Genomic DNA, 14,103 nt, shown 5'->3' with positions numbered 1-14,103 from the left:
TATTTGTATTTTTGTGGAAGAAAATTAATTTTCTCCCCACCAAAATAGTATGGACCAATAGAATGGATGAAAAATGTGATTTATAAAATAATGAAAAATTAGAAAATGATATAAACATTTGAAGTTTCATATAATGTTTTAAATTCTTTGATTAGATTGGTCAGTGTTAATGTATGACATGAATGCATAAGTATTGGAACTAATAAATTAATAAAAATTGAGAGCTTCCCGTTTGTCATAAAAATAGCGGTATATATAAATTTTAGGCCGAGCAACTATGAAGAATATACAAATTCTCCGGTGCCCCTCAATTGACCTTTAGGTTTTCCCGAGTAGGAGCTAGTCACTGGATCGAATCAGACAATTATTATTTTTACTCAGCAAATGCTCTTATTTCTTCGATCCTCTCGGGGCTGCGCACAAGCTCAGACAATCAAACATGGCACTCCTCAGCTCGTCCCTCGCTGGAGAGGTTAGTATTAATGATCAAAATTCCTTAATTGATTAAATTGACTCAGAAGTTCAGACCTTGCTTGAAATATTTGACAAGGAATGTATAGAAAAGAATCTTGATGCAAATCTAGGAAAATGAAACTCTATTATGTCGTTGTTTGAACGATTTCGTGGAATTCACATGTGAAAATAAAACTTCATTTCTGTCTTGCTGTAAAGATTTGAGAAAAAAACTTTAATTTTACTATTTTAAATACTTTTAAAAGAAAATACATGTTTGAGTCTTTTTTGAAAACAATTTTTTTGAGTAATAGTTGAAAAGAAAACATTATCTCAGTCTGTCAATGCGGAAAACTTGTGATGGAAACAAAACTTTCTGTATGTCTTGTTTCAAAAATTTAAAAAGAAAGTGTTGGAAACAAGCCTTTGTAGAAATCGCACGGTTAAAGATCGATTTAAAGAAGTTTTGTGGGAAAAGCGCCTCAAATCTTGTTTGAAATATTTCAGAGAACTTTCGTCGGAAAAATTAAAGCTTTTTTGGTCTTATTTGAAATATTTCAAGTGAATTATGTTGGAAAACAATAATTACATTTTTCTCTGAAATAAAATTTTTGTAGGTAAATTAGCACAGAAAGAGGTAAATTTATCGATAAGCTTCTATTTGTGAATCACCATGCTATTTTCTGAGGATTACAAATAGCGATCTTCAATGTCGATGGAATTTTCTTTCTGTATGAAATTTTCTCAAATTTTCCTCAAACAATTAGTATGGATTGCAGAAATCTGAAATCTTATGTTAAAATCCTCTTTTTTTGGCAAATGCCGCCTAAGGGAACAGTTTCTATTAAATTGAATTAGAAAACATAGTGCATTGGTTTGTACTTTAGGAGAAAGATTCCTTCTGTGAATTCATCAGCCCTTTCCAGATGGTCAAGGGAGAAGGGATCACCGTTTAGCTTTATTCTTACTGAGATATGCTGTGTTATAATCTGCATTCCCAACCTGTGCAACTACAAATACATTCCCAACCTGTGCAAATATTTAGCCAAACCATGAATCCCTACCCAAATATTGCTTCGTTTACTCCATATTTTCCAATGAGACATCAGCCTGGTATAGCACAACCTGTTTCCCATTGTGATCTTCCGTGAGGCCAAAATGAGTTCAGACTGTGCACGCTGCCAGAGACATCTCCCGTCTTACACTCCAACCCATTTAGGTCAAAGGAAGAGCCTTCATGGAGTCAATTTGGAGCACAGGCTATAGGGAAAACTCCATTTCACGAATAAGAGCAAATCAATGATTAGTAGCTGAAATATCACACATAACCATGTCATACAGTCCCTCCCAGTTGTTAACTACGTTCGAGATAGTAATATCCCTAGTTGTTTGATGCCACAGTTTGAAAGGAAGTCCACAACTTTCCTTGCTTCTTGGAAGACTTGAGATATGGTGTAATAATCGAACCGCTCAAGGTATTAATTCGTTAATCCATGCACATGCTTTCCAATCTGGGGCCTTTCTATTAGCTAAGGCATTAGCAACCACCATATGTTGCCTTCCAGATCCACTCTACCAATATTCTTATCCAGACATAGCTTAAGTCCTTCGTGTAAAGAAGCAAATTCAGCATCATTTTTTGTGCCAATCTGTAGCTTGATTGATCCAGTCCCAACAATATCACCTTTGACATTATGAATAGAGAGCCCAACTCCTAGGAGCCTTGGATTGGCACAAGAGGCTCCATCAAAATTTAGTGTCAGTCAACCTGCTAGACAGAGGGAGCTTCCACACTGATTCAACAAGATCTGCTTTTGCCTTGATGAGATGAGGCCAACTTCGCAACATCTTATCATCTCAAGAGGAAGAGACACTGCATTTCTTGAGGATCTTGTGTTATGATGCTCTCTTATCTGAACTGCCAATTTGTTGATAAGAGAGCTGATCGACAATGCTTGCCATTGAAAATCTGCTCATTATGTTCCTTCCACAGGTGCCAGATGATTTGGGATGACACCTTTGACCATGGGCTCCCAAATGGTGTAAGATAAAACTCCTAGGCTTAGTTTTCCACTCCCACCAAGAGATTTCTCTTATCTCCTAGTATCCTATGCTTCTATAGGATCTCCTAATAGGATTAGATCATTAACTAAATCCTATTCACTCTTTACTACAAGAGTCACACCTCGAAAACTCCACCTTGGATGATCCACACCTTAATTTTGGTTCTCTTTCTCACTTTCACTTAGATGGATCTAAGTGCCAAATCCACTAAAACCTCACAAATTTCAAACTTCATTGTGGGAACCTTCTTCACATTGAATTCATTCATATTCCATCCCATTTGACTGATTTGGGAAGGTTCTTGGCTCATGGGTTTATCAGATTCAAGATTTCATCAAAAGAGATCTTAAAAATAAGCCTATTTCTAGTAGCCTTTACTAGTCCGTTTTTCCCCTTTTTAGTAAACTTTTCCCAAACAACTCAGAAAAATAAAACTTGATTTGGATACCCTTTTGGAAGTTTTAAAACTTTCATTAAGGGTTCTGGGTCTCAAAGTGACCGTACGCCTCCTTCCTAATATCAAGGAGAAACAGGGCTAAAAGGCCTAGTTTCTAGGACAGTTTGTCTAGGATTGATGAAAAATGCTCAAGACCTATCCTAATGGACTGGTACGACTTCCCAATGCTTAGGATGGATGAATAACATGAAAACCTACCATAAAAATTCCTGGGGACGTGCTGTACTTCCCATTCCCCACATGAAATGATTTGATTTCCCCCTGTCAAGCCTCTAACCGGGTATGTCAAACTCGCCTAGGGCCTGATCATAAAGCTAGCTCCCTTGCTCATGATGATTCCTAAGTTTAGATACAATATGTACAGAGGCCCCACTTGAATATTCAACCACTTATTCAGTGTTTCCATGGTTGAAACTCATGTGGGAGCCATTTTTACAAAATCTGTCACAGTGTGACCAAAAGAAAGGCCTGAACTAAAACAACTTGAAAACTATGATAAATCTACTCTAAACCCTTAACACATAAAATGAAAAAGTCTTCAAAATGACTATAGAACACGCCTCAACCACTGTATCAACACGTTTTTGGCTTCAAGTATGACTGTTCCTTCAAAAACCGAAATATCACTTCAAAAACAGAGTTTTCCAGCACTTCATTAACTCAAAACTTTTTTACAAATATACAACCAATGCTTGGAGATTCGAGCCATAACTCCATTAGGTGTCTTCTCCACCATTCTAGGTCCCATTTGGTCGAAAATAACCTCCCACAATCAAAGGAATCCAAGGCTATCCATGTTGCATGGAATATTTGCAATAAGTGCAAAATGCTGTTATGACAACATTCTTACAACACTTGGCAACTTTGATAGATGCCTTAATCCTATATTATAGGCTTCTTATCCTCACATATTCTGAGGATCCAAGATCATTCATGATCATCATATTTATAAAATAACCATTAACCATTCTTAGGCCTAAGACATATTAATGACTCAATCTCCCTAACTCCTAACATTAAGAAATTAAATGACAACTAACAAAGGCTATTTGTGTGACCTTAGTCTTAGTGACTAATTCACCTAGCCAACATAAAACAAGACCTTCTAAGGTCCTCAACCAAATTACACTAACTTCTTAACTTGGCTAGAGTCAAGTACAAGCCAAAATTGACTAACTAGTAGAGGTTAGCCTAGGTGCTCCTGCACCACCAAAGTGCACCTTTGAACAGCCGTGGTCAAGCCAAGAAGACAACAGATCATTTTGAAGGAGCCCTAACGGGTCTAATTTGTAGCAAAAGTGCAATTAACAAAGGTGAGCTACTTTGCACTGAAGAAGTAAGTGATTTGCAATCTCATTCTAACCTTTAAAAAATGCACCAATGTGGGCCAACAATACCAACTTTTTGAAGATTGTCTCTAGTAAGAATTCTATTTGGCAATGTAGTCCAAGCAAAAGCTTCGCCTTAGGTAGGACATTTGCTCCTTGGCATTGGTCTGTAAGCCAAGATCCCTAATATGTTATGGCAATGGCATAAGCGACTCTTGCTGAGTTGGATCTTGATTTTGCTACACGCCAAATGAGCTCATCAGTCCCATTGCATCATAGAAGTTTACTAGCTCCATAAGTACCTTTGTGCAATTTTCATCAAGCATATCAAACTTTTTCCATCGGGGAGAAGGCATTTCTTTTGAATAGGTGACTGCGAAACACCCACATAAGTTCTCCCCATATGCTTGAGTGGTTTGGAGAATGACATCCTCTAACCGCTGAGATGCTATTTAGGGAGACACGTCTATTCCGAGAATTGTGCCAAAAGCATTTGGTTTCCTTGATCTTGAGCCACCAAGAGAGATGGTTGGTGATTAAACCCCTACATTTGACAATGAAGTTTTAGATTGCAGATCCATGAGGAGGGTTGTCTGTTGATTTGATTGGGATTCTCATTGTCTAGATATTTCAACCTAGAAACTTGCTCTATCAAGCATTTAACTGTTTATGTATTCTTCAAGTAAGTTTGACAAATTTTGGAGCTGCAAATCTCGTTTGTTTTCAAATTCCTCCTCGCTGTGCTTTGTTCTGTTTAACTTTGTCCCAAGCTAGTAAAAGTTCATGCTTATCATTTGCTCCTTCCTATAGGAACTTTTACTGGAGTCAGTTTTTGTTGAGTATTGTCTAGTAGCTCCAGGCAAGAGAGCATTTAAACTGGGACTATGGAGATGACTGAATTGAACATAGTGATTCTACCATCCATGGTGAGTCATCACCATTTCCAACAATCCAATTTCTTGGAACACTTTCCCACTCTTGAGTTCCACAGGTGCCCTTCGACGACCCCAAAGAATATGGGGATGCCATGGTAGTTGGCTGACAGGTGCTCCACAGCGAAGCTTATAATGCCCTTGAATCTAAAGGCAATAAGAAAATCCTAATACTTCACAATTTTCTGAAAGAAGATCAGAGCAGATGCTGTACCCAGAATATATTCCTTGGGTCATCCGTGTGTGACTATAAAATAAGGTTGGTGGAAGCTTATTGAGAATTAGGAAGTAATTGTTTGTCCTCATATTGGAGGGCCTGACTTGCATACTAGCAGAAGAGTATTAAAATCATAAGAGGTGTATTTCTATTTGCGCAATGTCATTGACAATCACTCAGGACTCCAATCTTGAAGTTGAAAGCAATACAAACAACCCTTGTCAATTCCAAGCAGGATTATCAACCACTGTCTAGGTTTCTTAATGCACCCGTTGTCACATATTGCTTATGCAACAATAATCACTTTATTTGAGTGGAGAAAAGAGTGTTAAGCTGAGGAAATTATGTACACCAATGTCATTATTTTCAAAAGCGACAAACTGACACTTGCTATATAACATTTGTGCAGATTCGTTTCTGAAGATGAATGGGAATATTTATATTGTGTTTTGTCACCATATATATTTATTTCAGATTGCAATTCTGGCTGCAGCCAGTGGTTATTGGAACTTCATTGGGAAGTTGTGAAGAAACACAATCCATGAACCAATTAGTATTGAGACTTATCCAAAAGAACAGAAGTTAAATAACAATGACGTGATTAGACTATTAAATAGAAAATAATTTAATTAATGTGAGGTGATGCGTATATTTATTAACAATCATTGCAATTAGCAACAGTAATTGGTAATTGTTGGCTATTTTTGCCTCTGTTCAGCCCATCACAGATAACTGATCTGAGATGTTTTCAATGGGCTAAAATCTGTTCAGTGGGTTAACACGTCATGTTATTTGAGGCTAACTTCCATGTTATCTTGATTTTGGTTTTGCAGGGTTACTTTTTGCCCTTTGCAATGTGGCAAATCCAATCAAGTTTTTGCCACATGGTTTCATTCTGTTCGACTGTTAGATAATGCATGCCAATAATATTGCCATGTTTTATCATATTTTATGTCGTGTATCTTCATAATGATCAACAACCCGAGTTTAGTTTGCGTTTTCGCAAAAGCTTGCTAGAGGTCCTTGTAAAATGGCAACAATCAATGGGTCAACGCTATAGGTGGGTTAACATGTCGTGTTAGCCACCTCCAGAGTTTTTTCTAGCAACACAATTTGATTGGTTATGACTTGGGCATGTTATCAAGGGCTATTCTTTAATGCCGAGCAATTGCTTTGGCTATGTCAACAGCATGACAACGCACTCCATGCCTATTTATTGCTTGCAGAGATTTTTTTATCCCTTTTGACAACTGGATACATGTTTTTGGGCTTTTTTTGTCACTTCATGATGAATGTTCACGTAGATAGAAATCAGATTTCATATCTTATTTTCATTTATATCTTTTTTTGTAATCTAACTCCATTGTGGTTGGAGTTTGAACTTCAAGGTTGTAATCTGACTTATGCCAGTTCTATAATAGGTAATCTTATAGATAAGTTCTGGGTTCTTTGGTTCTTGGCAGCAGCGTTATGCTCTGCAATTGTAATTTTCTTTTGCCTTTTATTAATGAAACGACTTGTTTTTTACCTTTTCTTTCTATTTAGTCATATGTGCATGTTACTTGCCTTATGTTGAATGCTTCTTTTCTATTTTCCTAGTTTTTATGCCGAGTCAAATCTGTTTAGGGCTGCTGTATTGCAAAAACCATTTTCCTTACAACATCTGATAAGTTGTAACCTTCATGTTTGCCCTTGGAGGATAGATAAGAGTTGAGATTTATGTATATTGGGGTTTATAATTGATGTTATGCGGAGTTCTAGACAGAGACAGCAATCAAAGATTGAATTTAGTGCATCACTTTCCTTTAATTTTAAGTATCTCTTCTTCCCCTTTTCCTTAAAAGTTTTGGTTTAGGCGCATCTTGATTGTAAGGCAATCGACCTTCTCTAGAGATTCAACCTCAAAGCGCAAGTGCTACACTTGGTTGTTTATATCACAAGGTTGCTTGGGGGCCAAGTCCCAATCATGGGTGCAAACTTTTGTGTCAATAGTTTTTAGCATGCCTGGTGGGACACAAAATTAGCTACACAAGTTTGCTGGTTAGCGAGTTCAAACTTCATACATTGAGAATTTGGGCATTATTTTTAGTGCCAACAACCTTTGGAGGCATTCAATCAAATACCATGGCAACTCTAAGTCCAAATCTACTGGTTTCAAGCAGTCCAAGTACTGGTATGTAACAAAGATAATTTTTGATCATTCATGTTTCTAAAAGATTCCTATGAAACTGTTTGTTCAAATGTTTCAGCATGAATCCCTTTTATAGAGATGCCTCCCATTTTCCCCATATCATGATAATGTTGTCCCCCAACCCTCCTACTTATCTCGGCCTCAACTTGTTTGTGGGCCAATTTCTAATGCAACATCTGTTGGACTTAAGCTACACTAAACAGGCAAAGTGGTGAGAAGAGAACTCAAGTGTTGAGTTAGCATGAAGTGTTGTCATTGATTGGGATCCAATTAACAAGAAGTGATGAAGTGTTGCAAGAGAAACCGCCTGTAGACTAGCATACTGGTCACAACAGAAGAGCGATGGAAGAAGTGGAAGTTTGATGGTCGTGTGTAATGACCTGTACCAATAGGCCACTAAACAAAACCCTAAATTTAATACATTGCTAAAATATATTGCTGAAAATAAAGAAATAATAGTGCCAATGTATTCATTCAATGAAAACCAAATGTTTTTACAAATGATATGGCAGATTTCAGCACCAAAACATTATGACATAGCACATTACAGAGAAACCCTAACTGGCTGTATACAATTGAGAACTTGTTGCAACTACAGCTTGAAATGAAGAACCTGGATTGATCAAATGGTGGAGACTGAATACTGAAGATGATATGGTGAAAGTGCAACTCCACTAGAAACTCCAAATCAGCAATTAAGCACAAATGAAAGGACTGAAATATCCTTCCCATAGCTGCAATAATTCAGGTGATCTCTCACACCCTCAAAATTGCGTACCAATTGAGAGTTTTCGTTTTCAATGGCCAATTGTGACTATTTGCAGAAACCCTAGGCTCCACAACGCACATAAGCAAAAATCAATAATAAATCTCGATGATAGGCAATGAGCCCTCAATGCCTATTTATTTATTTATTTCTCGATAGGTTGGCCTCCTTTTTATTTATTCATCGCTTCTTCCAGCAACCTCTAGAAGATTGTTTTATTTAATGATTTTATAAAATATCAAAATATAAAGTTATCTTGTAATATATTTTTATTGATAACTTTATAAATAATTTAACTCCTCCAAAAAACGGGGACATTACATCGCGGCCCTATCACCATTGATGTGACTAAACAAGTGAATATCTAAATACGACATGACAGGCACACAAAGAGAAACGGTGGAATGTGGTTGAAGCACGCAAGCTTGTAGGTCTAGATGTAGACTTGCAGACGAACAGGCTGGCTTATAAGCACATGCATCTACAAATACGTAGTCACAATTGTCTTGTGACTATGCTCACTGTGCGATTCAAATTTCAAATTTACAGTTTAAGCAAGATAACTTTTATGGTTTCTTTCCGAGAATAGTGAATGTGATTTAAAGATCACTCTCACTTCATTTTCAAGTTGGTTGGCAAGAAAAGAGAGAAGACTATTGTCGAGAGAGAGAAGACAAAGTTGTCATTGTTGCTGCAACTGCACGAAATAAAGATCTGTGAAGGTAGACTTGAACAATTATGAAGAGTGTGTAACAACAGATAGGTGCAAAGAGCAAGCGAAGGAGGAAGAGAAAATGAACAGAGGAAGTTCACCAAGCTAGAACCATGGAAGGAGATTAAAGAATCTTCGAGGAGCATTCACAGAGGATCTACTAGGGCAAGGGGTGCCAAGTATTTAGATCTCGACTCTAGTTTGCTTTCTAACCATTGCAACTATTGTAAGCCTTTAATGTTAAATGTGGATCTTTTCTAGAGAATAAATCTGAACATCTATAACAGTTAGCAATGTCTTTTTCGTGATTGCTCTTAACACCTTTCTCTTTGTTGATAATGTAGATCAGACTTTCGTATGATTTCTTTGCTATTTATCGATGACTGATGAAGGATAGACTGAATGTATTTGGGATCGATGACTACTGGAAGAGATACAATGCCTTTGTAATTGATTGTATTCTCCCACAACCATCAGAGAGGTAAGTATTACTGTTGGGGGTCACACGATCATGAATGGTTGTGACTCCCCTATGGCACTTGCCACGGGGAGTCACACCCATTCATGATCGTGACTTCTCTTAATTACAAATGATATGAATGCCGATGCATTAAATCAGCCGATTTAGATTAGTTAAGAACATTTGTAATATAAAATGATACATAATATATATGTATTAGTGTGTGACAACATCATCCATCATTATTAATCTCAAGTTCATAATATGAATGCTTCAATCCGATGAAGCTAGATTCTTAACATTTAATAGGGCAAACTTGTAAGAAGTCTTTTAAATCCTCTAACAAGGTATCTCTCAGAAAGAGATTGAAATCCTCTAACAAGGTAGCCTTGACAGGCTTTTGTAATCCTAATAGGTTACACACATTCCTAATAGGATGCATTCTCAGAAGGAACATATGTAAGCCTTTGATAGGGTACCCTTTTTCTTGCAAGGAAAGGCTAGTGGGTATATTACTCCCACCGTGGTTTTCACCCTCACCGACGGATTCAACGTAAAAATATCATGTGTCATTGATGTATGCATCTGTGTGTCATATTGTATGGTTTTACTGTATAGCTTTTATCGCTTTCTTAATAGTTAAGGTGGTAGTTACAAAGTGTTTGTTAAAGCTAGCTGCATTAACTGGTAGAGTTTGTAAAAGTGAGCATACTGATTCACCCTCCCTTCCTCCCCCTGTCCCTGCCTCTGCCATTGACGATGGATCAGTTGCTCCCACCACCTCTGCATGCGGATAAAACACTCCTTTATGTGCCATTGATGGATCAGTTGCTCCCACCACCTCTGCTACTGCTATTACAGGTGCTGCTGTCCCCTCTAAGTACTAGTTGGGACCGACAACATCAATAGTGAGTATTTCCAACATGCTCATCACTCTTGTACCATTTTCCATCAATGCAAGAGCCAAATTATTTGTCTCTTATTCTCTCTCTAAAGTGGGAAGTGCAAAGGGTTCAATTCAAGGCGGACCTTGTGAGAAGGGTTGCTATAGAAAATGAAAAGATGGTGCTCAAGCTTGCTCAAGTGCAAGCATTTGAAGCATAAGAGTCTCGTAGACACAAATTTGCGAGCTTTAGACATTACACTCCTCCCTCTTTGCTGTTCTTGCACAAGAGTCAAAGGCCCACTCACAAGCTACTTTGCCAAATCCACCATTTAAAGAAGAGCCATCCAAACACAAGTTTGGTAGGCTTCAAAAGGAGAGAGCCTCCTTAAATTGCCATTTCAAGCTGCAGATACCCTGAGCCTACAGTCTATATACCTCTTTAGGTTGATGCTTATGAGCCTTTATTTGATTATTGTCACTTCTTCATTGATCTTGAGGAGGTTTATGTATCTTTGCTCACATAAAAGACAATGTTCCAGTGGGAAGTGGAGGAGGAAGAACACCACAAGGACATCCCTATCCTCGAAGAGGAACAAATTGAGGTGCATTAGGTTGCTTCGTAGCCTATGCAAAATGTCACATTAGAGTAGATAGTCTAAGAAGAGGAGTTTGTTGCTTCTTTCAGCCACCTTAGAGATTGTTGTGAATGGGGATATCACAACAGATGTGGGAGATGGATTTGTATGAGCTTGCGGTCTCATGTCTATCTAGCAAACCATCATTTCCTACTTGTGAAGAACATGTGTTGCGACAATAACAAGAGGAGGAACACTCACTACTAGCTATATCATCAAAGTCACATTCAAATCAATAGGATACCAAAGTTATAGAGCACAAACGTGGTGAAGACTGATTTCTTAGACCCAAATCTATCAAGAGGATGCCCCATAAGGCAGCTAGCTTTGCAAGAAATTTGCAAGTTGCTCACAATCATGCTTATTTCACAACATGAGGATGAGTTTCACAGAGTCTTACCCAAAAAGGTAATGACTTGGTATTGGAGAGCTTCTTTGCTTTTAGTATTGAGAGTTCATTCCAACAAGCTATTGTATGTTTGTCATATGCTTGCCTTTGGCTGGTTGCCCATGCGCATGATAGGAATAATCAACTTGTCAGTAAGGGAAGCCATTTCAACAAGCCAGTTAATGGCTTTGTTTAATTTCTTTTGTTTTTATTTCCTTAAGATTTTGAGAATGTTGTCTTCGATGACTTCCATAGTGTGAAGGTTGTGTTAAGCACGCCTTTGCTTAAGGATCCCTAGATCATAAATTTTTGATGATTTGCCCTTGAAACAAAGGCTTACATGGATGAAGTAAGTGGAATAATCCACATCCCCTCATAGCATTTAGGGCTTGGATGTCATCGAAGAGGATGAATGGTGAAACTGGCTAGGGCCATTCGATAGAAGCTGATTAGGGTTTCTCTTTCTTTTAGGCTATCCCATTGGGCTTAGTCTTCTAAAAGATTTCCTATATTTAAGAGAGACACGATTCAACCTTCTTAAAGACTTTTCTTGGTACTGTTTTTGCCATTGTTTTTTATTTACCACCGAGTGTCATCCATTGTCAGGAGCTTGTAGACTGTGTGATGTTTTCTGAGAGTTCAAGTATTTTGTAATTTACATTTTGTTCAAAGCATTTTAAATATTTAGAATATTTACACCAAGCTACAATTTTTTGTAAATAAGTAGATACTAAATAAAAAACACTCTAAATTCAACATTCTACTTTCCATCAATTTGTTAGAGTATCAACTTCTTACAAATGTGATGCAAAATAAATATTTGTATAAAATAGAATTTGAAACATATTCATGATTATCTAAACAAGAGACACAAAATAAATATTTGTATAAAATAGAATTTGAAACATATTCATGATTATCTAAACAAGAGACACAATGCGTCAAAGTTCTTGCCAATAATTGGAAAAGAAGGAAAATATAGATTTATAGATAGAAAGGAAGGATATGAAGAAATAGGTAAAAGAGAGAATGATATGTTATTATAAGGACAAGTAAAGGTAGAATGATAGAGAGAGTAAAAGGTAATTAAAAAAAATATTAATAATTATATTATTTTAATAAATATATAAATAACAATAAAAATTATATTTTATGAATGAACTACTCATTTCTACCAATTCAATTATAAGTTGAAATATTTTATTCAAAATAAATAAATTGTTGATTACTTAATTCAAACTACCAAAATATCTAGTAAGTTTGAGGGGTAGTATTCGTTTTACAATTTGTAAAATGGTATAAAAAAATTAGAGCAAAATTGTAAAATAGTAGTTAGTAAATCATAGTGTACACTTAAAGAAGTAACATTTTACAATTGTCAAAAATAAACATCAATGTAAAACGAATAAAAAATATATTTAAAATAAAAAATAAAAATTATTTAACTCTATATTTGAACTTGGTAAGAAAAATAGATTGTGATAACTAATATTGATTAGGCATTCATTTTTGTCCAAAGAAAGTTGTGTGAGGTGGAAGATAAAATGATTATTTTTTTTTGAAAAATCTGATCAACTTGTCACAAATGTGAAAACGATAAAGTTGCAATTAATGCATTCATTAACGCATGATAGAGTTGTTAGAAAATATTTGTATTGTTGTTGAAGAAAATTGAATTTTCTCCTTACCAAAAATAGTATGGTCCAATAGAATGAATGAAAAATGTGATTTATAAAATAAGGAAAAATTAGAAAAAGATATAAACATTTGAAGTTTGTTTTAATCTTTTAAATTCCATGAGTTGATTGGTCAATAAAACAAATTTCAAATGTTTATATCTTTTTCTAATTTTTCATTATTTTATAAATCACATTTTTCATTCATTCTATTGGACCATACTATTTTTGATAGGGAGAAGATTCAATTTTCTTCAACAAAAATACAAATATTTTCTAACAAGTCTATCATGCATTAATGAATGCATTAATTACAACTTTATCCTTTCCATATTTGTGACAAGTTGATTAGATTTTTCAAAAAAAAATCATTTTATCTTCCACCTCACACCACTATGGACAAAAATGAATGTCTAATCAATATTAATTATCACAATCTATTTTTCTTACTATGTTCAAATATAGAGTTAAATGTTTTATATTTCTTATTTTAAATATATTTATTAGTTTTACATTGATGTTTATTTTTTTCAATTGTAAAATGCTATTTCTTTAAGTTTACACTATGTTTTACTAGCTACTATTTTACAATCTTGCTCTAATTTTTTGTAAAATTATTTTACAAATTGTAAAATTAATATTGCCCCTCAAACTTACTAGATATTTTGGTTCATGAGAACATAAATAGTTCCCGCTGATCCAAAGGTACAGAATATTTTCTTTTACTTAATAAGTGCCATACTCTATGATATCAGGCACATAAAGGGACATCTGATCTTTTGTTATGTTTATTTAAAAAATCAGCGATTGTATTATGTCCTTCCAAGTTTCAACATTATAAATAAAGCATAGCTTAAGCATCATCTTATTTTGCAAACAAGGCTACATTAAATTGAGCATTAATTCTCTAATACCTGAGCATTATTTATCACTCAGAG

General features: G+C 35.7%; 1 protein-coding gene across 1 annotated transcript in view; it reads left to right on the top strand.

Moving 5' to 3' along the window:
* The first annotated feature begins 284 nt into the window (after positions 1 to 284).
* HVA22K (HVA22-like protein K) overlaps positions 285 to 14,103 on the top strand; it is a 113,477-nt gene continuing 99,658 nt past the window's right edge. Inside the window, exon 1 of the mRNA XM_089818579.1 lies at positions 285 to 472. Within this exon, the coding sequence (XP_089674705.1) occupies positions 440 to 472 (33 nt within the window). The 5' untranslated portion in view covers positions 285 to 439. The remainder of the gene's footprint in view (positions 473 to 14,103) is intronic.

This window comes from Cupressus sempervirens, chromosome 3 (assembly GCF_028749045.1).
Source record: "Cupressus sempervirens isolate cs-2001-9-10 chromosome 3, ASM2874904v1, whole genome shotgun sequence".
Lineage (NCBI taxonomy): Eukaryota > Viridiplantae > Streptophyta > Pinopsida > Cupressales > Cupressaceae > Cupressus > Cupressus sempervirens.
The sequence above is the reverse complement of the archived record's forward strand: the minus strand, read 5'-3'. Positions and strand labels throughout refer to the sequence as shown.